Below are 26,740 nucleotides of genomic sequence, written 5' to 3'. Positions count from 1 at the left end.
TATGGTGACAACGTCATGAAGAGAACCTGTTCCTCTACATTTTGACTAGTGATGTAACCATCGTGGGTTGGCACAGGGCTGGGTTGGGAGCTCTGCTTTGTCGGCTGGTTGGTGGTGGATAAGGTTGACCACCAAGCCAGAGTCTAATAACTCTATGGTTAGTGGAGTGAGGTTAGATTAAGCTAGGCATGAGGCACATCAGTGGACAGTCTATACCAGTTTTCCCCAGCTTGGCTGGCTTGGCTGGTGTTGGAACGTGGCATAGGGTATGAGGGAAAAAGCCATACCTGAAAGCCGGGTTACTGATTACACTGCAAGTTGTCCAGTTGAATGACTTGTGTGATATATTGAGATAGTGTCTGTGCCTGCTCTTTACATGTTTGCTCTACCTGGAGACCTGGGCCAAAGCCATCGCTAAATACAGTACTTAGTGCCGCATAATTCCATCTACTTTGTGTAGTTAGTATACGGAATTTCATGGTGTAATTGGCGGTTGACTCGGGCCCTTATTCAAACACCTCTAATCTGTTGTGTAAAGTAGGCCAATGAAGTTCTTACTTGTGGGTCGTTATCCCAGATGACGGCTGCCCTAACAAGCTCTTCGGTAAGGAATGTCATTAAAAATTTGGTTGCGTCATCCGGTTGGTGGTTAAAGTAGATGTCACACTGGTTTAGGAACCCACAACTCTGGTCTACTGATTCGTTAAACTTTTCCGAAATAGCCATGTGTGCCGGCTCTGCTCCTACAAGAGGGTTGGTTTGGGTCTGCTTTGCAAGGTGGATGTTATTGGCTTGTAGAGATGCAAGCTGTCCTTAGAATGTCACCAGGATCTTGCTATGGTGTGCTACCATCGCCTAGAGTTAGGCTAAATCTGCTGAATTCACAACAGATTTATTAGCTTAGACACAGGCAAGCAAATCCAAATCAGAAGCCAAAAATAGTTTAGTGAAAAACAGGCACAGTTTGTAAACCAGAAAAGACAGCCAACAATCAGTCAGCAATGCAAACTAAACCAAAACATTCACAAAAATGTAGCCATAAAATGTAGGTCATGGTTTGGTAAGGCAATAAACACTAGCAATACATTATGTTATGGCGGTATGTGGTGCATGGCATGAAATGTCTATACAATGGAAGTGGCAGGATGACCCAGAATTGGTTAGTATTCGCATGGGGAAAAAAATTAATATGAATGGACATTTTTGTGGACTACTAATGGACAATTAGTTTTGGGTATGATATAATGGTCTCTGCATAAAATTGGCTCTTTTAGATAATACACAATTTTATTTTTATCCAGTTACCAATACATCCAAAGCACCTAGTCAAGAAAATGAAATAAATGATTAAGAAATGGATGAGGTAAGAATAGTCTGTCTATTCAGCTCCTTAGGACTTTTTTGAAACATTGTATTTTTATTTGTTTGTTTGTTCATTTGTTTGTTTAATTATTAATTGAACATGATCTGTTATACTAATGGATGTATTTTTTTTTAACTTTTATATCTGGCATCTGCTTAATAGGCTGTTAGCTGGTTCGAACAGATTGTTTGTGTGTTTGTGTGTGTGTGTGTGTGTGTGTGTGTGTGTGTGTGTGTGTGTGTGTGTGTGTGTGTGTGTGTGTGTGTGTGTGTGTGTGTGTGTGTGTGGTGTGTGTGTATGAGTGCATGGTAAAATTAATTATTAATTTTTGTCTATTGATGTGTTTGTAATAGTCATAAAGATGAACAGGAATGAGAGGTTGTCAGTTTGTTGTTGTAGCTAAATATCCTTTTGAATTTTTCATAAATTGTGCAAATATCTGGTGCAAAGTGATTGAAACAACTTGCAATGACTCCTTGGAGATGAAGCCTTAAGATATAATGCTCCATTAACTTTTACAGGTACCAAGACAACTACATGGAATTGTTCAGTGAAGAGCAAAAGTTGAACCCATAAAAGAAGACAATTCTGACATATGAAGCTTTTAAGAGGGAAACAAAAACACTGAAACCAATTAATCAAAACAATTAAAAGGATTAAAGGATTTCCTGTCTCAGAAGACAGCTTAATACACAGTCCATCAACTGTTACACAAACCCCAACTAAACTCACCCTAACAAAGACTTAAGTCTTTGACAATAGTGCTTTGGTTCCACAGACCGTGGAATCTCTTTGATTCGGCTCATGTCAGCATGGAAAAATAATTACTTTTGTTCAGTGAAAACATGAAGGACATGGTCTTGGTTCATGGACTGAGACAGAGAACACAATGACGGAGCAGAGAAATAGATCAAATGAAGAATGTAAATTGATATGTGATAAATACAATCATGTCATTAAAAATTGAGAAGCTCACAACTAAATCTTTTGTAACTGTTGTTTTATTACCATTAGATTCTGTTCATTCCCCAGTTTAATAAAAATGTTCTTCCCTCTGACAGAAACTGTAACAACAAACTCTAGATAGAAAACACAACGCAGAAATACAGCCACAGGCAGTAATGAAAGGGTCCAAACATTTATTGGGTTCTTTTTATCAATGAAGGAAGATTTTGCTGCTTTTTTGTGATATCTAAATTCTCACTTCTGACGTGATAATTACAAGTACTGTATGTCCTCTTCTCATGCTTTGCTGTCAGAAAGAACACGAACATGGACAACGTTGAGTTCATTCATATATCTGGATTTTCATTTACTTTTAATTCGAGATGCTAAAGCGTTAATCAGTTGGCTAGCTTGCTGGTGATAAAGGGATTTTCATAAACAGCATACAGCATTGTAAAAATGATGGTTGCTGATATACCTAAAAGACTATGAACAAAATGGAACCACTAAGAGCTGCATTTAGAAGAATGAATCTTTTAGTAAGGAAAGTGTACTTTCTTCTGCTATGGTGAAAGTTTAGGACTCCTACCTTGAAAACCCATGTAACAAAATGATCTCATATTTTGATTTTATATACTGTATCTCAATTACTTATGACCTGATGTGTCATTCATGTGCAACTTCCCAGTAGTACTGGTACTTCTGATAATGCCAATAGCATTTGAAGGCAGCATTAAACCCAAAAAGTTTGTCTAAAACCTTGCTAAGGCTACAAGCTCTGCAGGTTCACTTCCTATTTAGCATCATCACAATCACCTTTCATAAACGTCTACAACCATTACTGGCAACACTGTACCAAAAGAGGCACAATAACACAGTAATCGTCTGCCTACCTGCTGCTTGTTCAGTGTGAGTGAGGAAAACAGCAGGTTCTGAGGTCACATTGGTCTCCACGGCAACACAGCTCGCACTGTTGACGCCGTCCACGCAGGTGAAGCCATCAGGACACGGCCACAGCAAGCAGTCATTATAATTATACTCACAGTTTCTACCCTGTTGGGGAAAAACTGCTATATCACAGTGTGGAAACTGGAGAAAAGAGATGTAGCCTGTGGTTGATGTGAGAAACCTTTGAACAGTAAGATTACTGAAAGTGAAGTCTTTTGTTTACACTATAATAATTGTTATTTTTTATTTTTTTACAGAGCAAGTACTCATCGATACTGATACGAAAATAAATATCCTACATAGCCATTATGGAACGTTGTCTCTATTTACGGCTAAACCGAATGGGTTATGATGAGTTTTATGTTTAAGATGCATAAGCAAGTGTGGGATTAAAAGTAAAGCTCACTGCCCTGTGCTTTGCACTTTAACACACAAATAATACGTAGTTAATGCTGAGCATGTATAAGCCTCAGCACTTGCAGAACTGAAGTGCTTTCTCTCTCTCTCTTTCTCTTTCTCCCTCCTCTCTCACTCCACGGGTCCACGTTCATTAATACCTCTGTGTGAGTGCAATTCATGGCACGTTTTTTTTTTGCACATTTATAATGACCACACTTACTACTCACTAATTCGTTTAGGTCAGATTCCCTCACACTCGCTTATTAAAGCTACTGTTGAAAACCCCTGAACATTTTATCAGTAACATTAATACCATGTATATACAGTGTACTATATATACTATTACAAAAACAGCATGAGAACAAAATATAGAGTTTGGGTGTGATTATTTGCCTGTTAATTTCATTAAAAAAAATAACATTTGTGCTGACCCCAATGATATTTAGAAAATACCTTCCCTTACTGTTGATTTGCTGTAAGATAAAAACAAACAACTAGACACTACAATATTGGAAAAGCAAAAAAAAAATAGAGTGCAGCAGAAAAAACTGCTGTTTCTTTGGTCGCTCTATGCATGAGAGGGAAAGAGGAACACATAGAGGAAGAAGGAAAGGAGGGGTGTAGGAAGATGAGGAGGAGGAAGAGGAGGAGGAGGCAACCCACCACAAATCCCGGCTGACAGAAACAGGAGTAGCCGTGGCCTGGTTCGTTCTGGATGCACATCCCCTGGTTGCATGGCTGCGGCAGGCACTCATTAATGTCATCCTCACAGCGAAGGCCTGTCCAACCTGCCAGAAATAAGGATTAAAAAAAAAAAACATACACACACACATTGCAGATGGTAAGACTACACCAGTCAACTTCCCCTCCCTCATCTTATCCTTCTTTTTAAAACTCAGAAATGAATATCAATCGTGCTCTTCCACACTGATTTGCTTTAGCTCCTTTCACTGGTTTTGCTCACACACACCCACAGCGTAGTGGGGAGAGAGGGTCTGAACATGTTTCAGTATTCTTGCAGTGTTGTGTGACTTACTTGAATAGGAAATCAAGTAAGGAGCTCACCGGGTCGGCAGTGGCACAGGTACCCATTGATGAGGTCTTGGCAGATGCCGCCGTGTAAGCAAGGCTTTGAGCAGCACTCATTCACATCCAGCTCACAGAAATCCCCAGCAAAACCCGCTAGACATCTAAAACATAAAGAGATGCTACCATTAAAACAGAAAAAGTTTGACTTTTGTAAGTTTATTTTGAAGGAAGAGAAAACATGGAAGCAAAGAAACATGAAAACGGTTGTCTGAGATGACATACGAGCTGAGACCCTTCTCATTAGTGACAGGTTTGTCAGATCATATCATATCATGAGATAAAGGTCTCATGAACCTTAATGAACAAAGTTAGTCCAAACTCTTTATAATGTAATCAAACTGATAAAGCAATTATTCCTGAACTGATTAAAATAAACTATTCAAACTCATGATCTCCTGATGATATGTTGAAGAACACTTCTGTTTTAAACACGACCTATCATTTAAACAGTGGTTTAATTTGAAATAAACTTGCTTTAAATTGCTTTCAAATAAAGGCAGCTTGTGCCTCTGGCAAAAATAAATAAATAAAGCTCGTTGCTATTTAAGCTTTAAACAGTGAGTCTAGCGAACATGACTTATGATCAACAAAATAATTTGCAGCTTTTTCATGTAGGGCTAGCAAAGCCTAGTATATTTTGAAATTAGTTTATTTGATTTGTTGAGCACATTTGGTTACACAAATGTGAACTCAACTAACAAATGAGAAGAGAATCAAAGCTGGTTATAAAACTCAGATCTTCTATAAGATCTGGTGCTGTATGATACCTATTTGAAGTAGCTACTACATTTACGTTGCACAATACTCCATAATTTATCAGAGAACATAACATATTCACTGAAGCATCTGGACGCATGAAGATCTTTAAAGTCTCACAACACAATCATCAACAACATTCACTGTGCCATATCTCATCAAGACAAACTTAACGCCTACTGTAGGTAGAAATAAATACTCCACTACAAAACTGCATCAAATTTAGAGGTTGATACTGTACGTGTGCGCCAATACAACATTGATGTGTGATCCAAACCACATTAACACTAATAAGAATGTAATCAAGCTTGCACTGAGGAATAGTAAGTGACCTGCTCTGCATATCCTATTGTTTATTTCCATTATTTTTATTTGTACAAGGCACACACACACACACACACACACACACACACACACACACACACACACACACACACACACACACACACACACACACACACACAGTGCAAAAAGCCAAATATCTCTAGAAATGATCAAATCTAATACCCTTTTCTCAACTACCCTGAGGGCTCTGACAACAGTTGCTAGGTAGTCATACCTAAAAGTAGCAAGTATAGATTCAAATGTGTGCACGGAAAGTTGTGCAAGGACATGAAACTGAAGCTTGGACAACTAACCCAGTGCTACTGTACTGTAGGTTGTATAATAGTAATCCAGTGGGAAACTGTGCATCACATAATTAGACCTTCAAGAATAAGAATCTGATGAATGCTAATACACGAGTTCATAGAAACTCAAAGTTGAGAATTTAAAACCGAGTCAAATCGAGTCAATGATCAGATGTTGAGTTTCATATTTTCACATCATTCGGGATACACATCCTGCGTCCCAAATGATGTACTACACACTGTGCACTATGTACTCTACCTCCTAGTTTTTTTCATATTTTAAAAGAGTTGTGTTGTCTTAAAACGGAACACTTTTTTTTTTTTTACCAACAAGAGGAATAAGGCATTTTCCAGTCGATGGCAAATGTCATCAAAAAGACACAAAGTGTTGCTGCTAGCTTTAACAGAACACAATAAATGTAAAAATGTTAAAACATAAATGTGACTGTGTAAATTTAGAAGTCATTTCTAATATGTTTTTGTCCACCAGAGTGTGATTGGCTTGTGTGAAATTACTTTTTCTGCTACGTAAGCAAAGTTGTGAGTTTTAAGTGCATGAAGTATTCAGAATTTCATTTCTTTTTTTTTTAGCTAAATAAGGGCATAATGTGTATTTGAAGTGCACTACTACTGGTATTTTCAGTGTGAACACACTGCTCAAGCTATTTATCCTACAAAATTGTATGTCGCTGTTCCTGTGGTGTTGCACAAAACTAAAATGTCCAATCAAAAACTGATTGTTCGTCTATTATCTGATCCAACTTGGGATTGCAACCAAATGAGGGCTGTAACACAATCAAAGCACAAGCCATTACCCTGTGTGCCATTTCAAATGAAAGTAAATACCAAGAATGACAGAGAGTATTTGGTTTCAATTTAAGTCAAATCAATCCACTGAAACCTCATATGGACAAACAAGGAACCCCCTGTCTGTTGTCTGTTAGTGGATCTGATTTCCTCATAGAGCAGAAATTGGAAAATAGTGTTTGGATAATTTGTAGGTCTGGACTCAGGGTGGACTAAATCCATCCTTAAGGATAGTGTGTTATGTATAAAAGGTCATAATAGCGAGGATGAGGTTTTATGCTGCACACACCGTAGCCTCGTTTTACTCAGACAATTATACGGCAGCAGCTGCTTCATGATCATCGCTCTGACAACCTAGCAGACCTTTAATTGGAGAGAAAACAGACTGGTATATGCTCTCTTCCATAAGGACCAGAATTAAGCCATGATTGAATATGAGTGGGGCTGAAAGCATATGTAACCTGTGACATTAGGTGGAGAAATTATGCTCTTGTATAAAGCAGTGATTTGAAGGCTTTACCTGCATGTAAAACTGTACCCAGGGCCATCCAGACAAGTTCCACCGTTAAAACACTGAGAGGAATTCACAGGCATATCCAGGCACGCATCCAAGTCGACTTCACATTGTGTCCCGCTGTAGCCTTTGGCGCATATACAGGCATATTTGTCCACGAGGTCCACGCAGAAGCCAGAATTCAAACAAGGCTGAGACTCACACTCCTGAAAACAAGGTACACGTGATAAGAATTGTGATGCTAGAATTATATTGATAGATATATATTGATAATGATTGCTAGATTTGATGTGAGGTATTTTCATGCTAATAAATATAATGTGATACTAAATTTTGCCCCAAAAAGGCTAAAGTACTTACTAATCCCCCAGTAACTGATATCTAAAGAATGAATATTGTTATTCGAAAATAATCAATCAAGTTACCTACCAGATGATTGTCCATTTAATTCACAGAAATATTAATATCACTGCAATTTGCCAACAACTATATGTAAAAATATATTAACAAATGACACATTGCCATTGTCAACACTGGTGAACATGTTCAAGCCCAATTCATTCCTGTTATCAGTTACAGCAATTAGAAACATTTGCTTCCTCACCAGCCTCTTATGGTCGCTAACAAAAACTCCTTTCAATTTACTTATACAGTTAGGTCTATATATATTTGGACAAAGGCACAATTTTCATACTTTTCGCTATGTATGCCACCAGAATAAAATGAAAATGAAAAAAAAACAAGATGCGTTTGAAGAGCAGATCTTCAGCTTTAATTCAAGGGCTTGAACAAAAATATCAAGTAAAAGGTTCAGGAATTGCAACCAATTTTATGCACAGTTGTTGAAAATCCTTTGCAGGCAATGACTGCCTGAAGTCTGGAGCCCATGGACATCACCAGAGGCTGGGTTTCCTCCTTTCTGATGCTTTGCCAGGCCTTAACTGCAGCTGTCCTCAGTTGACGTTTGTTTGTGGGACTTTCTGCGTTTAGTTTAGCCTTCAGCAAGTGAAATGCATGTTCAATCGGGTTTAGATCAGGTGATTGACTCGGCCATTGCAGAATATTCCATTTCTTTTCCTTAAAAAACTCCTGGGTTGCTTTTGCAGTGTGTTTTGGATCATTGTCCATCTGTACTGTGAAATGCCGTCCAATCAACATTGCTACATTTTTTTAATCTGGGCAGACAGTATATTCCCATACACTTCAGTATTCATCCGTCTGCTTCTGTCTTTTGTCACATCATCAATAAACACCAGTGACACAGTGCCACTGGAAGCCATGCATACCCATGCCATTACACGGCCTCCACTATGTTTTACAGATGACGTTGTATGCTTTGGATCATTTCCAAGCTTTCTCCATACTTTTCTCTTCCCTTCATTCTGGTAAAGGTTGATCTAAGTTTCATCCGTCCAAAGAATGCTTTTCCAGAACTGGTCAGGCTTTATTAGATGTTTTTTGGCAAAGTCTAATCTGGGCTTTCTATTCTTGAGGCTTTTGAATGGTTTGCACTTTGTGGTGAACCCTCTGTATTTGCTCTCGTGAAGTCTTCTCTTGATTGTAGACTTTGACAAGTACACGCCTACTTCCTGGAGCGTGTCCTTCACTTGGCTGGATATTGTGAATGGGTTTTGCTTTACCATGGAGCAGATCCTGCGATCATCTACTACTGTTGTCATCCATGGATGGCCAGGCCTTTTTTTGTTTCTGAGCTCACATTGCATTCAATTTTTCTCAGAATGTACCAAACTGTTGATCTGGCCACTCCTAATGTTCCTGCTATCTCTCTGATGGATTTGTTTTGTTTTTGAAGCCTAATGATGGCCTGTTTGACTTGCATGGAGAGCTCCATTGAACGCATGATGTAGGTTCACAGAAACAGATTCCAAGTGCAAACACCACACTTAGAATCTACTCCAGACCTTTTACCTGCTTAATTGATGAAGAAATAGTGAAGGAATAGCCTACACCTGTCCATGAAACTGCTTTTGATTCAATTTTCGAATTACTTTTGGTTCCTTGCAAAAGGGGGTGTGGCTACTCTCACGAGGTGTAATTCCTAAACCCTTCCTCCAATTTGGATTTAAATAAAATTAAACCAGAGAGACGGCACTTTCAGCCCATTATACTTATACAACTATAGCTTGAAGATGTTTTGGTAAATACCAAAAAAAAACAAAAAAACAAAAAAAAAACTGTATCTGTGTCCAAATATATATGGACCTAATTGTACATTGCAAACTCCTCTGTCCTGAAAACCTCTCTGTTGCATAAAAAAACACTATACTGTAACAAAGCGCTGACACTGGAGACTCCTTCCATAAACCATGCATGTTAAATGAAGTCTGCTTTCACAAAGCTTCACCATCACTGTATAGATGGTTAAATAACAAGTGTTTTCGATTGTTTTTATTAGTCTTAGATTATGTGGAGCATCTGAAGAACTTGTAACGGTTGAAGAATTAGCTGTTGATATACTGTAGGAGTGAAAATGTACGGGAAGGAATGCATTTATATTTATCTGTGATTTAAAACGTCTGACAATCTGAACTGACAATCCAGCTGAGGATTAGAAAACCTTGCATTTTCATGTTTTAAACAAGTTAATTAGCATAACTAGCACGACATTTATTTATATAAAATAAAACAATATATATATTTGCTTATTTTAAACACTTTAATTCAGTAAGCACTAAATACTGACAGCATACACACTAATTGTATTTTTCACGTCACTTACAGTGATCAGATTACTTACACGCAAATATACCTTTTCTCAACAATTTGCGTTTATGCAAATGACTTCATTACCCTGACAACTCCCTGTGATTTAGAGCAGCTGGATTCAATTGCAGCCTCAATTCTAATTAATCTTCCAATATACTAATGAATAAATGGTAGAAAATTCAAGACTTGGGGGAAGTACAAGCTATAGAAAGAATGATTAGAGGCAAAAAGCAACAGCTAATGATTTATTCCGCAGAAAGCTCCTACAGCCCTCTCAAGAAGCCTATTGTTTAATCTCAAGGGTATATTTAAGACTGTGGTTAGCTTTAAAATCAATTAGGTATTAGAGTGATCACTTTCTTTCTAATCAGCCATTTGTACTGTGCTTTCATGATGCCTCGGTTCCTTACGCTCATTATGAAATGAAGGAAAGCCAATACGTTCTAAAGCTAAAGATGTGTCAAAGAAAGTGCATCATTAAAGTCTTTATACATTTATGTTTTGATCTATGAACAGTCTTTGGTCAATGCTAATAATGCTAATAATAAATAATTACATTGTGAACCAACACAATACTACAGTGTTAAAAATCAAAAGGTCTTTTTCCTCTAATACAACTAGTATTTGTTTAATAATATGTGCGCCAATTGTGTGGAAGGAAGCTATGCAACAGAAAAGGGCAACTACGTTTTAACAAAACACGACAGCCATTACCTGTGTTCGCAGTCTGTTACGCAGTAGGTCTACTGCTATATGACATCTTGTGCAAAAGGGCAAGAGCTGATCTCTTTTTCTTGTCTCAAGAGGTAATGGTGTTCAAATTCAGTTAAGCCTGAGATATGTTTGACCTTCTCATCTTTCTTGTTATTGGGTGTCTAAATCAGAAAACTAGGCCAGATATAAGGCTCAGCATCCTCTCTCTCTTTCTCCCCCTCCCTCCCACCCTCACCTCACCCTCTCGTTCTCCATCGCTCATTTACAATAAGTTGTACTTCTCCGGAACTTTTTGAGCCATTACCCCAATAGCGGTTTGAGTAATAACTGTGAGTAGTGTCATTTCCTAAATTTGATCCAATCCTCAATGATGATATACATTAGAAAATTTAGGAGATGGTGCTATGTTGAAATGAACAATCATTATGATATAACAGTTCCAAGAGGCTTTGAAAGGTGTTCAGTTGCATTGACCTGTCGCTACAGCAGTTGGAATCGAATGGAATTGAACTGGTCTGGTTGCAGAGTTGCACAGTGAAAAACAGCTTTTCATTGACTTCATTCACTGAGCTCAAATGCCTGCCCAATGATTCTAGCCTTAATCTGTGGTTATACCGACCCCTCAGAAAAGAGTTGGGATGGCAAGACCCGTTCTTTTCGTTTGCTATACAAAGAAAACATTTGTTTTTGTGATTAAAATGTTAGACAAATTTCATCTTTCTGATATTTATATCTAGATGTGTTTAATAACGTTGAAAATGACACCTTTGGTAACATACCACACAGTTTATAGGGAAGCAAAATTATAAAAACAAACAATTATAAATAAAATGAAAATATTAAGATTAAATATTAATATTGATCAATTATTTTATCAACCAAATAACTTACTTGCTTATGCATCACATATTTGGGACTTCAAGAAAAACAACATATTTGGTTGCTTATACATTGCTTGCAATAACTGCATCAAACTGGAGACCCACTGACATTGTGTTCTTTTTTTTTGTGTTGCTTTTTCAGGCAGCTTATTTTAGTTCTTATACGTTTTGTCCTTGTTTGAATGTGTTTTATGTCATTGTCTTCCTGCAGGATGAAGTGCTTCCCAATTATACTGGTTTTCTCTGTAAATTGGCAGATGGAATGTTTCTGTTTGCCATCATCAATGAATATTATTGAGCCTGTTCCAGAAGAAGCCATGTAAGACCAAGCCATGACTCCACCTCCACCATGACTGACCCCTGAGCTGGTATGTTTTGGATCATCACTAAATCCTTCTCTTTTGTGGTTGATCACATTATTTCTTTGCAAATTCTTATCCAGATTTAAAATTATATATATATATTTTAAAATTATATATATATATATATATATATATATATATATATATATATATATATATATATATATATATATATATCACATTGCCTTCATATTTCTTTCTGCTATTGAAGTCTTTGATTGGTGCATTGTGATTCCTTCACCTCTGTCATTTTCTTCACAGCTCTCACAATGTTTCTGTCATTAATTGCTGTTGTTTTATCCTGTTTGAGGTCTTGCTGGTAGTACACCAGTGCTTTCTTTCTTACGACAGCTTTCTCATAGATCTTCATGTTGGTTTATCCTTTTTAACAACAAATAACATCTTCACAAGCAAAGCCCAGAGATCAAACCAAGTGTTTAGAGCTAAAAACTGTTTAAACCGTCAATGTAACAGGGCACATGTGGGCAACAAGAAACACCTGCCAGACACATATTCCAATATTTCAGTTGCTTAGTTGTTAAACATTTTCATTGCTTATCTTCTTAAATGGATAGTAAGCATTCTTTTTCCCCTTAATCATTATTTACTAACAGGAGAACATCAATAAGAAACTATTAACATATTTACTGAAAATCTCATCGCCGCTATCCTACTGATATGTATATGCTTACGTCCATATTAGTTTCACATCTGCGGCCACTCCATCCATCCTCACATTGACAGTCATATGCGTCGATGCCGTCTGAACAGCTGGCATGAAAAAAGGCTTAGTTAATGCTCTCTGACAAGTGCAAACTCTAAATCTTTATGAGCAATGATTTATTAGGCACTATTGTGCACGCAGATGAAGCCAACCACCCAGGGCTAGCACTCTTTCACAATTTCTACCTGATAGCAAATGATGTTTTATACATGTAGAATTTGATAAGGTGAGTGCTAGTCACAAACATAGCAAACAAATCAATATGCATCATTTAAAACACTATACTTACAAGCCATATCCATAATTATACAAAATAAATTATATTACTCAAGTCTATATTAGTCAAGTCTATGAGTATATTAGAGTCTATGAGCAATATACATATTACAGTCTCAAGCAACTTCTGTATAGGCTTTTAAATCCGATCAGAATGCTTTCTCTGGCCAATCTAATCACATTTTTTTGTGTTTATTTTATTTCCTGTGGTGCATTTCCATAACAGGCATTTGCAAAAACAACTTTCGGTTCTTCTGCTGCTTACACATATGACTTTAGAAGCAGAATGTAATTTTAAACGGTATTCAATTAAATCAATATAAAAACAACATCTGAATGCATGGCCTTTAGACATATATATAAATTATATTTGGCACTAAATTTGAATTTGTCTCATAGATATTCACTGGTTATGTTTGCAAAGTTCAACAGAATGACAAACTGCTGTTGATGCTGAGCTGAGAAAACTCAAAGCTGAAAGTTTTAAGGTGCCTTCACTTGTGATGATCTTGTGATGGCTAATGACAAAGCAGCGCTGACCTGAATATGTGAATATGTCTTAGGGCTCACGTACCTGCCATGAACACAGGGGTCTGAGGCACATTCGTCAATGTTGCTCACACAGTCCGAGCCCGTGAAGCCACTGGAACACAGGCAGCGGTACCCATTGGCGCCGTCAACACACCTCCCACCATTTTGGCACGGATTTGAGGTGCACTCATCAACGTTCAGCTCACAGTGTGTCCCTTTGTGCAATCAGTTAATCGAATTAATAAATCATACAGTCATGCATTCATTCATTAGATCATTAATTCAACCAATAATTTGCTCTTTTATTCAGGCCTTATTGGACATTTTGGTCCAATTTTCTTTCAATATTTGGCATGCACTTCTGCTTTGGCAGGATACATACAGTACATTCATAATCACAGACAATGCTGTGATACTAAAACCAATTCAGTGTATTTGTGGTAAACTAAGCCTAACAACAAAACCAAAGTCAAAATCATTGTGTTGTGTGCTAGAAATAAATATTTATTTGCAGTTATTCCAGTAAATAAATTTTCAGCCTACTCAATTTTCAATCTAATTTCCAACCTAAATTTTCCTTAATGTGCTTTAGTATTTCTAGGCATGTGTTTGCTTGGCATCAGAGATAATGATAATGAGAATGAGCTATCTATATAACATATATAGTTTTATAATTATCATGTTTCTTCCGATTTCTTGTACATTTGAGATGTTTATGTTCTATTTACCGGCATGGAAGTTAATTTATTTCGTTTTGCTCAGTTAACTGCATACAGACCCAATGAGGGCAAGCTGCATTATTGATCAAGTACTAATTATTCCACCCCTGAATCCAACCGTTTCCCCAAAATGATTATTTGTGCAGTGATATTTACATTAAATGGTTCATTAATTACCACAAAGCAACAGCTAAAAGATGCTGAAAGAACATGTTATTTATTAAAAAATTATTATATATTGTTAGTTAGATTATATAAATCTGCTTTTATAAATCTGTATGCAAGGGTCTCTGGAGGACTAAATATTTGCCAATGCCTCATCATGGTTTGATACTATGGGATTGCTGCAAGACTGATGGCTAACCACGTGTGGCAACAAGCCACATTTATAGGCCAAGGTGAGATCAGGTGAAGTAGTAAAGCATATCAGCAGAAGAAGGGCATTTATGACAGAATCCCCAAATTCTTTATCTTCCTGAACCTGTTTGTCTATCTGTGTGGATTGTATGACTAATGTTTAAATATTTTATGTGATTATTTGCAAAAATGGCTAGCAAACAGTTCAGATTAGCGGTCCCTGTTTTCTTTTGGTGAATGACTCAAATGATCTTTGTTTGGGAGGGGAGCACATTTAGTCAGTCCTCGAGGGGGCTGAATGTGTTTATTGCAAGCATCTCTCAATGAAAAAGCTCTGTCAAAATCTTAGCCAAAAGAGTTGACAGCATGGCATCGAAATATCATGCATGCTCACATCAGGTGTTTTTGCTCAAGAGCAAAGGTCTTCACCCTCTGAACCATAAGGTTTATGCACCCGGGCTTCGCACCCTTCATTTGCGGCAAAGGCTCCAGTTTCTACTTTGCAAAACACTTGCAATGGGGTCTGTTGCCAAAATAAATTCTTCCCGACAGACAACTCTCATGGGCTGGGGTGCAGTTTTCAATGGCCGCTCAGCCCAAGGATTTTTGAAAGACCCTCATCTTTCATGGCCCATAAAATGCCTGTACATAAAGGCAGTATTAGCATTAAAAACACTTCCTCCTGTAACAGAATGGCTACCATACGTTGGTGTGCACATAAAACACTATACTGCTCTCTTACATCAACCACCAGGGTACAGCAGTACCTACTCTGGTCAGAAACCAAACTGTAAGGGCAATTTATATTTTGTGGCATGCAAACTTAGGAGCAGACATCCTGTCACAACAGGGGCTGACACCCGTGAAATGTGACTCAGCCTGCATGTGGTGGAATCCATATGGCAGAGGCACAGCTGAGAGGGAGTGGACTTGTCTGCCTCTAAGGAGTCAACTATCTGAGGTCATAAGCTCCCTCCATGAAGAAAATACAGTACATGCCCTTAAATGGTTCCTCTTTAAAAGCAGACCACTCCTTGATTGTTACAGTGCTGGAGTTCCTCTCAGCAGGATTAGACCCTGCTACCCTTAAGGTATGATGCTTCTCTGGGGAGGCATCCCCTGGTTTCTTGCTCTTTGTGCAGTGCCAGATTTTCTATGGCCAGCTCAAGCTTTTAGGATCTACAGTATGTCCACCACTCAGTTGGCATACATCCTACCAACTTTTGGTCTGCTTTGGTGACTGCAACAGAGGTCATGTGATTACCAAACAGATCCTTTCTCACTGGGTTACATTTACATTCACTCTGTTCTATGAGGTGCTTGGAATTCTTCTCTAGGAATCAGGGCCGACTCCAGAACCTTCCAGGTCTCTTGCCTTTGCATGATTGTCTTGTGGTTCCTCTTTGCACATAAGTACATATGTATTTATAGTTTAAACATGGACTCAATCCCAGGATCCCAGGTTGATCTGACATGCTTGCACCTAACAATTGTCTGAGCCAGTGCCTCACAGACTTGCTGTTCAGTCATTCTTCCTTAGTGTGGCAGTGTCGGTACTGACATTAGCATAGCATCACATAGGGCATGCCTGAAATGTCTTCTTTCAGACTATTAGACACTTTGGATTCATTTTGGCCAATAGCGCTTCATACACAAGCATTTCTAAAGAGCATAAAATAGCAAATAAATTGCTTGATCTTTTCTGGAGTTCATTTTCTATAGGAAACCCTTTTGTAAAGTTCTATCCAGAACTCCTAGATCCAAAGCAATACAATGACTAACTTAACTAAGTGATTTTTTTTTTTAACTGTAAAGTGCTATTAAGCCTTTACCTTCCACAGTAATGTATTGACAAATTGAATCATACAGTATATGACACTCTGGAGTCTAATTTGCATAAAGTTAGAGAAAAAGTTAAAACAGTATTATTATGCAGTATTACATTCTCTATGTTGTATTATAAAGCTCAATATGGTATAATATGGCATCATAATGCTCTCTATAATGGTGTAATGTGGTAGTAAATGTAGTTTAGGATAAAATGTCTGAGCATAAATACTAGTCACATAAAGATCAATTAATTCTGTATAATGTATATCTTAGTTATCATAAATGTTCTCAAAGCATTAAACTAAAAAAAGAGACCTGCCAATAAAATCACATGGTTGCAAGATAAAATGTTTTTCTATTACAGTGCAGGAGAAACTATACATTCTCCTTCTCATAGCAATTACTTTTCTCCACAGGAACCAATTTAATCCATGGGGTATTATCAGATTTGTTGTCCCGGAGAAAGTGCATGTGAAAAGAAAAAAAAAAAGGGAGGAGAAAGAAAGTAAGGGATACAAAGAGGTACTGCAATTATACCACTGTAGAAATTTGGATACAGTAAGTATTTATTATCTACAATCCAGAGACCTTTAGCAGTCTGCACAATGTGTGTGAATGTGTATGTATCTAAAAACAAGCATGTAGTGCAGAAATGTACTAATTTACTCACAACAGAGTTAGCATTTAAAATATTGCTTCCACTTTTATATACTCATCCCCCGGGAGTAAATATGAAGCTTTCACTTGAATCATTAAGGCATTTAGCTTGAAACAGGGACTGACATTACTTAGTCCTCTATCGGTCAATGTTTCAGCCACACCTGACAGTCTACTGAAAGCCAACTCAATTTGAACTGATTAAAGAGGAATCATGAACCAATCAGGTTTGGATCATGTTTGACTGCAGTGAAAACATATGTCCACACCAGCTCTTTCTGGATAAGACAAGACACCCCTGCTATGAGAGGGAAGTTGTGGCCTAATGGAGCATTACATGTGGGTGGATGTGGTAGCTCAGTGGTTAAAGTGTTGGGCTACTGATCGGAATAGGTTCGAACCCCAAGTCCACCAAGCTGCCCCTGAGCAAGGCCCTTAACCCTCAGTTGCTCAGTTGTAAGTCACTCTGGATAAGGGTGTCTGCTAAATGCTGTAAATGTAAAAGTAATGGTTAGAGAGTTTGACTCCTAACCCTAAGGTTGTGGGTTCGAGTCTCGGGCTGGCAATACCCTGACTGAGGTGCCCTTGGCCCTTGAGCATGGCACCGACACCCCCCCCCCCCAATGCTCCCCAGGCGCCGCAGCATAAATGGCTGCTCACTGCTCTGGGTGTGTGTATGTGTGTGTGTGTGCACTTTGAATGGGTTAAATGCAGAGAATGAATTCATGTCACTTTTGTCACTATAGTTGATTCTATTGTTATAACTGCACATCATTTTTTTGGGTTTTATTTCACTTATACTGCAGCAGCGTGCCACAGAATGACACACTATCCACTTATTTTAGAACTTCTATGAAGCAAGTTATTTCCGGTTGTCTCTTTTTATGACAGTTATACTGTAACTAGTCATTCCTTTACTACTGTTTTCTGTGCCTTTGAATGTTACAAACACACAAGAGACTCCTTTTATACGAGTACATTTTACTTTGCTATATCACTGGATGTATGTCTTTAAATCTGCTTCTTCTTTGACTAAAATTATTATAGATTGTCTGCCATACAATTCCTTATGACTAACTGGTTACGGTAGAAATGAAAACGTTTGAACGAGGGCATTCATATAAGCCTGGTATTTGCCTAACAGTCTACATGACTCTCAGAGTAACTGTGAAAGAAAATTAATAATAACCTTCTGACCAATGTGATTTGAAAATTCAACAGTGCAGGGTGGAAGAACACAGAACTCAGCTGACACCAGCGTATGACACATAGCAAGTTTTGTCACATGTACTGTCTTTGTTCATTTTTTTTTCCCCCCTTCTGAAAAAAGTTGCAACAGCATTGCATGTCTTATTAGGGCAAATATTTCCCGTGAATTTGAGTCAGATGAACCAATCCAAAATATATCCTCTGGCCTGGCTCTCCAGGGACATATCTCTTTCCTCAGATGAGCAGAGAAAAGAGAAAAAGTAATGACTTGTACGAGGCTGAGAAGGCGCCTAATAATAAAAGCTGCTTCTTGGGGAATTGGAGCTTGTGTGCCAGGTTGAACTCTCACAGGAGTGCCTATACCTCTGAGATTTCAGTTTTTTTGCTTGTTTCTCCTTGCTCCTCCACCTGGAAAAGGATAAATTGATAATACAATGTGGAAGACAAATGAAATTAATCTTCATGCTCAGGCTGACAGGGATCACCACAATGTGATCTTACCTATAAAAAGCACAAGCATCATTTTATGGTTAGGATAAAAATATATATATATACAGTATGCTAATAAATAAAAGAATGGGTTGAGGAAAGGTGGCAAAATCAAAGCAAATCAAAATGCAAAATCGGTTAAGTAAATGACAGGAGACTGTGCTACATTTACTCAAGGAGAATGTGGAAGTGTGATAAAATGTTCAGGAAATATAGCTCTAAGCGAGGAACCTAATTAAGGTGGTTAAACATGTGCTGTGTAAGTTCTTTCCATTAGGCCATCTGTAAAAAAAAGAAGGGGATCTCTACTCACATTAGGTAGCAGTGTTCAATATTGATTTGCCATCAATTATGGGTTAAAAAGAAACATACCAGTGTATCCAGGCCGGCACACACACACAAAACCTCCGGGCTTGTTGACACACACAGCGTCATGGAGGCAAGACGAAGATTCACACTGTTTCACTTCCAGATTACACACAGTCCCACTTTTTCCAGGCAGACAGGAACATCGGAAGCTGGATCATTATTTAAGAGAGAAAAAAAAATGTGCATGTGTGCTTGAAGCTAAACAAATAAGTCTTCAAATAAACCAGTACATGGTTCAAACATCAAAAAAAAAAAAAACATGCAATGTTAAGTATTCTTATTTTGAATTAGCTCTGGGCAATACTAAAGCTTTACACCAAAGCGCACAGATGATCAATGTTCTACTGCACCTTTTATGTATTCAGCTCAATGTGCCTTTTGCTGTATTTAATGCTGCAGAAAATAAAAACAAGAAAATCTGCAATAATAACAAAGCAACAAAAGCTGGCTGTTGCTTGCCCTTGCTTAGCATCGCTTTCTGAGCCCTCAAGCTGCTGTAATGTCCAGAGATTTCACAGTTCACGAAAGTAAAGAGCTACTGAACAAACAGCCAACTTAACAAGTATACTCGACAAACAAACAAAGAACAAAACAAAGCGCCTTCATATAAAGACAGCTCTACCTACTAAGTGCTGTGTGCTATCTATCTATCTATCTATCTATCTATCTATCTATCTATCTATCTATCTATCTATCTATCTATCTATCTATCTATCTATCTATCTATCTATCTATCTATCTATATAAATATATAAATATATAAATGCATGCTAGAATCACTTCCTGAGAGTGGGATCCAATATCAAAAACAGGGACAAAACCCCTCTCATTTAACATTTATGACCTTGGATGAGACCAAATCCCATACTATCCCTAGAAAAATTATTCTCCAAGTAGAAGATAGGACACTCTTGTCATGGTTCAACCTGAGCCCCAAACACCTGATGTGGGCAAGCACAACATTGCCAATGCCATGATGCCAACTCTTTCAAATGAACAAGTATGAGAAAAAGATGGCAAAACTTTAAGTTAGGCACAGAGCTGCATATAGATTCCCCACAAGTTCTTAACATATTTGTGGAGTTGAGGGAAAAATTGGAGAATTTCCTCATCGAGAAGCAGATCATCAAGCATAGAATGGACAAACAGTTTTTGATCATTTGGCCAATCTCGATTAAGCTCGGCCACAGCTTGAGTCACAACCTTACGGTGCTCCTCAATTGCATTGGATTGAGGGAGCAATGATGCGGGTTACATACAGGCCCACATCTCCTCAGAGCCAGATGCAGACATTGTTGGGTCCTCGTTTGGATCAGAGGAGATCACAGAGCTGAGTTTCTAAACAGGATTCTGCAAATTGGATCAAGCTCTGGCTCCAAATATCGTGAACCCCATGATTGAAGCCACCACCCAAGCCATGAGGCTCAGAAGTCTGACCCGCTTCGAATAAATGCAAAAACAAAGTCATACAGTACGTGTGCCATGCCTATAATGCACACAATCAGCCCGCTTATAGACTGACTGAGTGTGCTTCATTCCCGACCCAACAAGACAAATATCATGTGAGTCATTCACTGTAAAAAGGTGGAGAGACAGCAGCACAAATCTTCTAAAATGTGTGCTATCTGTTATAGCTATAAATCTCATAAAACAATATAAACAAACACACACACACACACACACACACACACACACACACACACACACACACACACACACACACACACACACACACACAAACTGGTTCCTGAAGACAAAGTATGCTGACATGCACCATTACGTCACCTGACCCCATGTCGTCCAATAGAATTGATGTGTTTCCACACATGCTTTAGCCACCAGTTCCCACAGCATCACGCCATGACGCAGCATTGAGTGAGGGAATATTCCCCACACTATGATCCCATAATGTTGTGATTAAAAAATAATAGTGTGATTAAATAAATAAAATTCTCCTTTTAGGCAAAATTGTGCCTTTATCTATTTTAAGGTCTCTACCATAAAAAAATATTTTTGTATTTAACATCTCCACCTCTACATCTTTAACATCTCCACCTCTACATCTTTTATGTCTCCACCTCTACATCTTTAACATTTCCACCTCTACATCTTTAACATCTCAACCATCAAAAAAGATATTTCACCAAAATTCCCGAGAATATTTTTTGCCTTTCTCCCTACAAATCTCATGTCAATTAAGGAACCAGTTTAAGACACCCAGCTGTAAATGTGTCCAGCTGCCATAAAAATATCTTAAACCTTGTCAGCTGAGTGTGATATTTTCATGATTTGATGAACTAGCTGAATAGTGAGACAGACATTAGCCTTGCCAGTTCAGTTTAAAATGAGATACAGGATGTCAAAATGTCCTGTGCCTTCACATCATAACTGAAACATAGAACACACCACACAGATGACAGTGGACAAAGTATTAAAATGTTAAAATAGCCTTATGGGACAATAACAACAAGATATTTAGTCAATAGAATAGAACTGACTGAATCAGTGATTATTTGATTTATTGCTAAAAAAATCTTGTTTGTTGCTTGTTGTTAACTTATATATACACTACGGGTTCCCAAAGTATTAGAGGACTATTTAAATTGCTTCTATTTGAAATTATTTTCTCATTTAATACAGAAATTTTAAATCAATACAAATAATATTAGAATTACAAGTAGAATCTATGAAAAATGGACATAAATTTTAGAGTTTCTTTATTTCAATTTTAGTATCTGGTATGTCCTTTTTTTGCTGTAAGGTCAGTGTGTACTGGAGCTGGCACAGACGCCACAATACATTATAATCCAATGTAGAGCAATTTTATCTAAACACACAACTGTTGTCAGTTAAAGAGATGAGAAACTTTTGTTCAAAGATGTTAACATAAAATAAATTGGTTACCGAGATCCCAATTAGAAAACAAGTTACAGTATAAACATCTTATTGTTTCTGAAATATTTTTTCATTTTGAAGGAATATTAGTTGTGGGTTATACCACTGTTCTACTAGCACATTTTTACAAAATAACCAAGGCACTTCAACGAAAGCCTTTATACTGTGGAAAACACAGCATTCAAAATGAGAATTTTATAGAAGAGAAGAAGATTGCAAGTTTTTACATCTGTCAATTTGACTTCAGCACATTTGCTGCTATTGGACATCGCTAGTTTGTCACACTGCTCTGGTGCGATCATGACCGACTCTTTTCCAGTCTCTTCCACAGGCCAGAGTTTCTTGTCAATAACTTTTCCGATTATTAATCGGGTTTAGATCCGGACTCCATTCTGGCCATTTCTTTATTTCAGTTTTTAAAACTGCTTTACAGGGGCTATTGTGTTGCATGAAAAGTGCAGCCTGTCTGGGAGATGCTTGTAGGGAAGGAACTGCATGCTGCCAAAGGAGGTTCTGATAAGCATTTGCATTCATCCTGCCATGTAACTACTGTATATAAGAGGCCCAAATCCTTCTGCTGAATACATCCCTCAAACCATAACACTTTCAGCATGTTGTGTGCACAGAGGAGAACTGATCCAAAGTTCACTTCAATGATGAGAACAGAGCTTAATGTATTGAGTCTGATGGTGAACATTATGTTTCATATCAAATTGAGGAAAGACTGAACCCAATGCATGTGAAGAAAGTGTTTTTTTTTTTAATTTATTTTAAAATAACACACAAATGCACTGCCACCATCTTAACCTCATCTGATCAGGGTGCTGAGGCAAAATGAGTCGATCTGTTAGGAAGATCCCCAATTAAAAAAAGGCTTAGGGCCTTTACTTTGTCTTAACAACCACTGCTTTATGTCTGTATACGTTTCTCACCTGGTTTAGAGGAAAGACATCAGTAAAAAGACAGAAGTGAGGTAAATGACCTCCACTTCATATGTACTGCCTTGGACCATACCATGTGGGAAACGGATGGTTGGAGAAGAAAACCAGAAGCACCCATCATATTCACAGAGTGAGATAAAGCAAAAGACAAACCGTCCAACCAAGGAACAAGAGGCCCTGGGGTGCCTATTAAGGCTTACGAGGAGATCCTCCAGATGAAAAAAGAAATATATAGCCATGATATCATCCTGGTGAGTCCTGTTACATGTCTTTAGAGTGTGTCTGTGTGTTAACACATCGGGGGACAAATCACATGGGTATCTTTAAACCAGCCTTTTTTTTTCTATAGAAGAATTGCTGACGAAGGCAACTTTTGTTATAATATGGGTACAAAATTGCACACTGGAAGCATTGTCACCTTGATTGATTATACTATAGCTAGTAATTAGTAGTATACACACACACACTTCACATGATTTCTAAATATTTATCCTAACCTCGATGGGGATATTGTTCTGCTTTTAATATGAACTTAAATATCTTTAACATCTCCCAATATTATCTCACATATGTTTGTGTGGGGGGGTTGGGGTGGGATGGTGGTGGTGGGAGTGGTTGATTAGGGTTTAAAAGAGTTCAGTCCTCAAGAATCCATCACATTCCCAGAAGTTACCTGTATTGTTCAGCACAATGTTTTACTATTCAGTCATTACTCACTCAAACACTGTGAATTGCGTGTATGAGCTACGGGAGAAAATAATTAGACATAATTGGTAACAGTGTAATGCGCCATTAAAACTTCATTTTCCATTCATTGAAGATTGAATTTCATAATCATTTCGTCAATCATTAAACGTAAACAGAAACTGTACAAGTTCAAACTGTCAAATTATATGCAGCAGAAAAATTTATGAGTTCCTGCTGTCAAATGTACTTTGGCAAATAAGCTGATCACAAACCTTAGCTCTGTACTGTATATACGATCGCATATATCGTTTATAGACATTAATTAGGTCATTATCTTAAATAGCCTATTGTTCATACTTGGTTTAATTAACTAGGATTTTATCATACGTTCAAACCTAATGCTATTAAATAACAAGTTAAATGAACAAAAGTCACTCTATTTTTAATAACAGTGGAAAGAGAAGACTACTGAGTCTGCTTTCATGCAGGATTCGCCAAAGGTTACTGTGAGGATGCAAAAATGTCTCGCAGACTCTTTGGGACAGGACTTGAAGGCAGTCAAGATCTGTTTACGAAAATATACTACAAAAGTGTTTATGATGAACTCTAGTTGAACATTTGGAAAAGATTATAACAACATTGCTTTGTGTCTGTCTGCCTGTCTGTCTGTCTGCCTGTCTGTCTGTCTGTCTGTCTGTCTGTCTGTCTGCCTGTCTGTCTGTCTGCCTGCCTGTCTGTCTGTCTGTCTGCCTGTCTGTCTGTCTGTCTGTCTGCCTGTCTGTCTGCCTGTTTGTCTGTCTGTTTGCCTGTCTGTCTGCCTGTCTGTCTGTCTGTCTGTCTGCCTGTCTGTCTGTCTGCCTGTCTGTCTGTCTGTCTGCCTGTCTGTCTGTCTGCCTGTCTGTCTGTCTGCCTGTCTGTCTGTCTGCCTGTCTGTCTGTCTGCTTGTCTGTCTGCTTGTCTGTCTGTCTGTCTGTCTGTCTACTTTTAAAGACCAGGTAAGGAGTCTGATAGCCAAAGAAGCAACCAATAAGAAATGGGATACACTAAACAGGGCTACTGACATGTGTCACTGTGACAACACAGTCCTACCTGAGACCGATAGTTATAGACCGAGTGAACCAGAATTTTTCGATGTTTTCACCACTGTTCCATAAAGTTCCGAGTGGTCCGAGCTGCTTTAAGATATACACTTGGCCTTTTAGTTACTTCTTTATGCTCTAATGGCATCCATATTACTTAGATTTTTTTTAACCTCCTCTAGACAGAGTTGAAGTTGTGCCATATTTTTTCCACATTTTAATACTTTTTAAAAACTTCTTTCGATAGCTCCTTAGTTCATGTTTTTTTAGGTTTATATTTAGGTTTATATTGAGATCATGCGATCGCAACTTTAAAATATGTTTTATAAATTTGTAAATGGTTTTGCAAGCTATATTGATTTTCTCATCCCACTTAATCACATTTGTGTCTTTTCACTTCAAAGTTTCAATACTGCAAATGTGGGAAAGTTAAATGGTTAAATGTGGGATGAACACTAAAAAAAATAGCAAATAGGTTTGTATTTTTGCTGCTTTTTGTATTTTTACTGTACTTTTTAATGCCACCGTTGGACATTATGACGAGTTGCTTTTAACAGTTTCAAACATAAATAACAATATGAGCAGAAATTCTAACAGAACTTTCCTCTCAGAATTGAATCCCAAAAATAAATATTAATGATCACATACTGATGATAAATATTTCTTTCCATGGAAGGAATGACATTTGTGTTTACCCGTTCACTAGATCTTGACAGACGCCATGGTTTTGGCAGGGGTTGGACGCACATTCGTTGATGTCTTCCTCACAATGCTGACCTGAGAATCCAGGTTTACAGCTACAGCTACGAAAGAAGATAATAGGGTTAATGACCGACTGATTGATTCTTTCATTTTCTGCACCACACATCAATTTGCTAGCAAACTCACACACAGATAAACTGAGATAATAGAATTATTAGACGGACCGGCTTTAATAGCAAATATAATTAGTTTGCAATTAAGATTTGGCATTTAGATACTGTATGAACTATTTTGTATGGTATTATTTCACATTATTTTAAAAGCCTAGTTTCAACAGATGTTGTGATGGGATAAGAATATTAACTGGTCAACAGACTGATGAGTCAAGATGCATCCAATTAACATGCAGTAATATCTGGTCCTTTTTATTGGCTTGGATTTTTTATTTATTTATTTTTTGTTTTGCATTTTTAGTGTATTCTGGCATCACTGCATGATATCCAGCACTTTCTTGTAAAGTCTATGCTGTAAACAGCAGTGCAAAGCTGATGGGTCAATATCACAGAAGCAAAGGCTCGGGTGATGCCATTCGTGCAGCCAGAGACATAGGGAGTGGAGGAGATGCTCCACATGGTCATTATTTTCACCCTGTAATGGCTATAAATCAATGGCTTTCAGCTGAGGCCATACTCCCACAGTTCGTTTTACTGCCCTGTGACAAGCTGGTGCTTTTTATATCTAAACAGTTGAAGTCTTTGTAGTGTCACACTCTGTCTAATTGGAAGCCATTTGTATATGTCATTTAAACCACTAAATTCAACATGGATAAATGACTGAAGATGGACATAAGCAACCAAAACTAAAAAAGAATAAAAAACTCAAATCAAATCTCCCTTTCATTATCAATTTAATCTTCTCTATAGACAAGAAAGGGATTGCATCCAATACTTACTAGTAATTGTTGACCATGTCCACACAATGGCCTTGGTTTTGGCATGGGCTGGAGCCACACTCGTTGGTGTCAATATCACAGCGAGATCCCTCAATCCCTGAAAGATAAATGAGATGGTCACGGATCATCGAGTCTGGCTACTTCAGTAGGATCAATGCTAACAAAAGCCTTTGGAGAATTCTCTCCTAA

The 26,740-nt window shown here is 37.8% G+C and overlaps 1 protein-coding gene across 1 annotated transcript in view; it reads right to left on the bottom strand.

Moving 5' to 3' along the window:
- The window catches only part of eys (eyes shut homolog), a 243,598-nt gene that overhangs the window by 97,322 nt on the left and 119,536 nt on the right, over nucleotides 1-26,740 (bottom strand). Inside the window, 10 exon segments of the mRNA XM_047816667.1 lie at nucleotides 559-812; nucleotides 3,202-3,361; nucleotides 4,319-4,443; nucleotides 4,721-4,845; nucleotides 7,457-7,656; nucleotides 12,827-12,905; nucleotides 13,709-13,880; nucleotides 19,299-19,444; nucleotides 25,593-25,700; nucleotides 26,552-26,648. Of these exon segments, the coding sequence (XP_047672623.1) occupies nucleotides 559-812; nucleotides 3,202-3,361; nucleotides 4,319-4,443; nucleotides 4,721-4,845; nucleotides 7,457-7,656; nucleotides 12,827-12,905; nucleotides 13,709-13,880; nucleotides 19,299-19,444; nucleotides 25,593-25,700; nucleotides 26,552-26,648 (1,466 nt within the window).

Source organism: Tachysurus fulvidraco, chromosome 7 (genome assembly GCF_022655615.1).
Source record: "Tachysurus fulvidraco isolate hzauxx_2018 chromosome 7, HZAU_PFXX_2.0, whole genome shotgun sequence".
NCBI classification, from domain to species: domain Eukaryota; kingdom Metazoa; phylum Chordata; class Actinopteri; order Siluriformes; family Bagridae; genus Tachysurus; species Tachysurus fulvidraco.
This window is presented reverse-complemented; position numbering and strand designations above follow the sequence as displayed.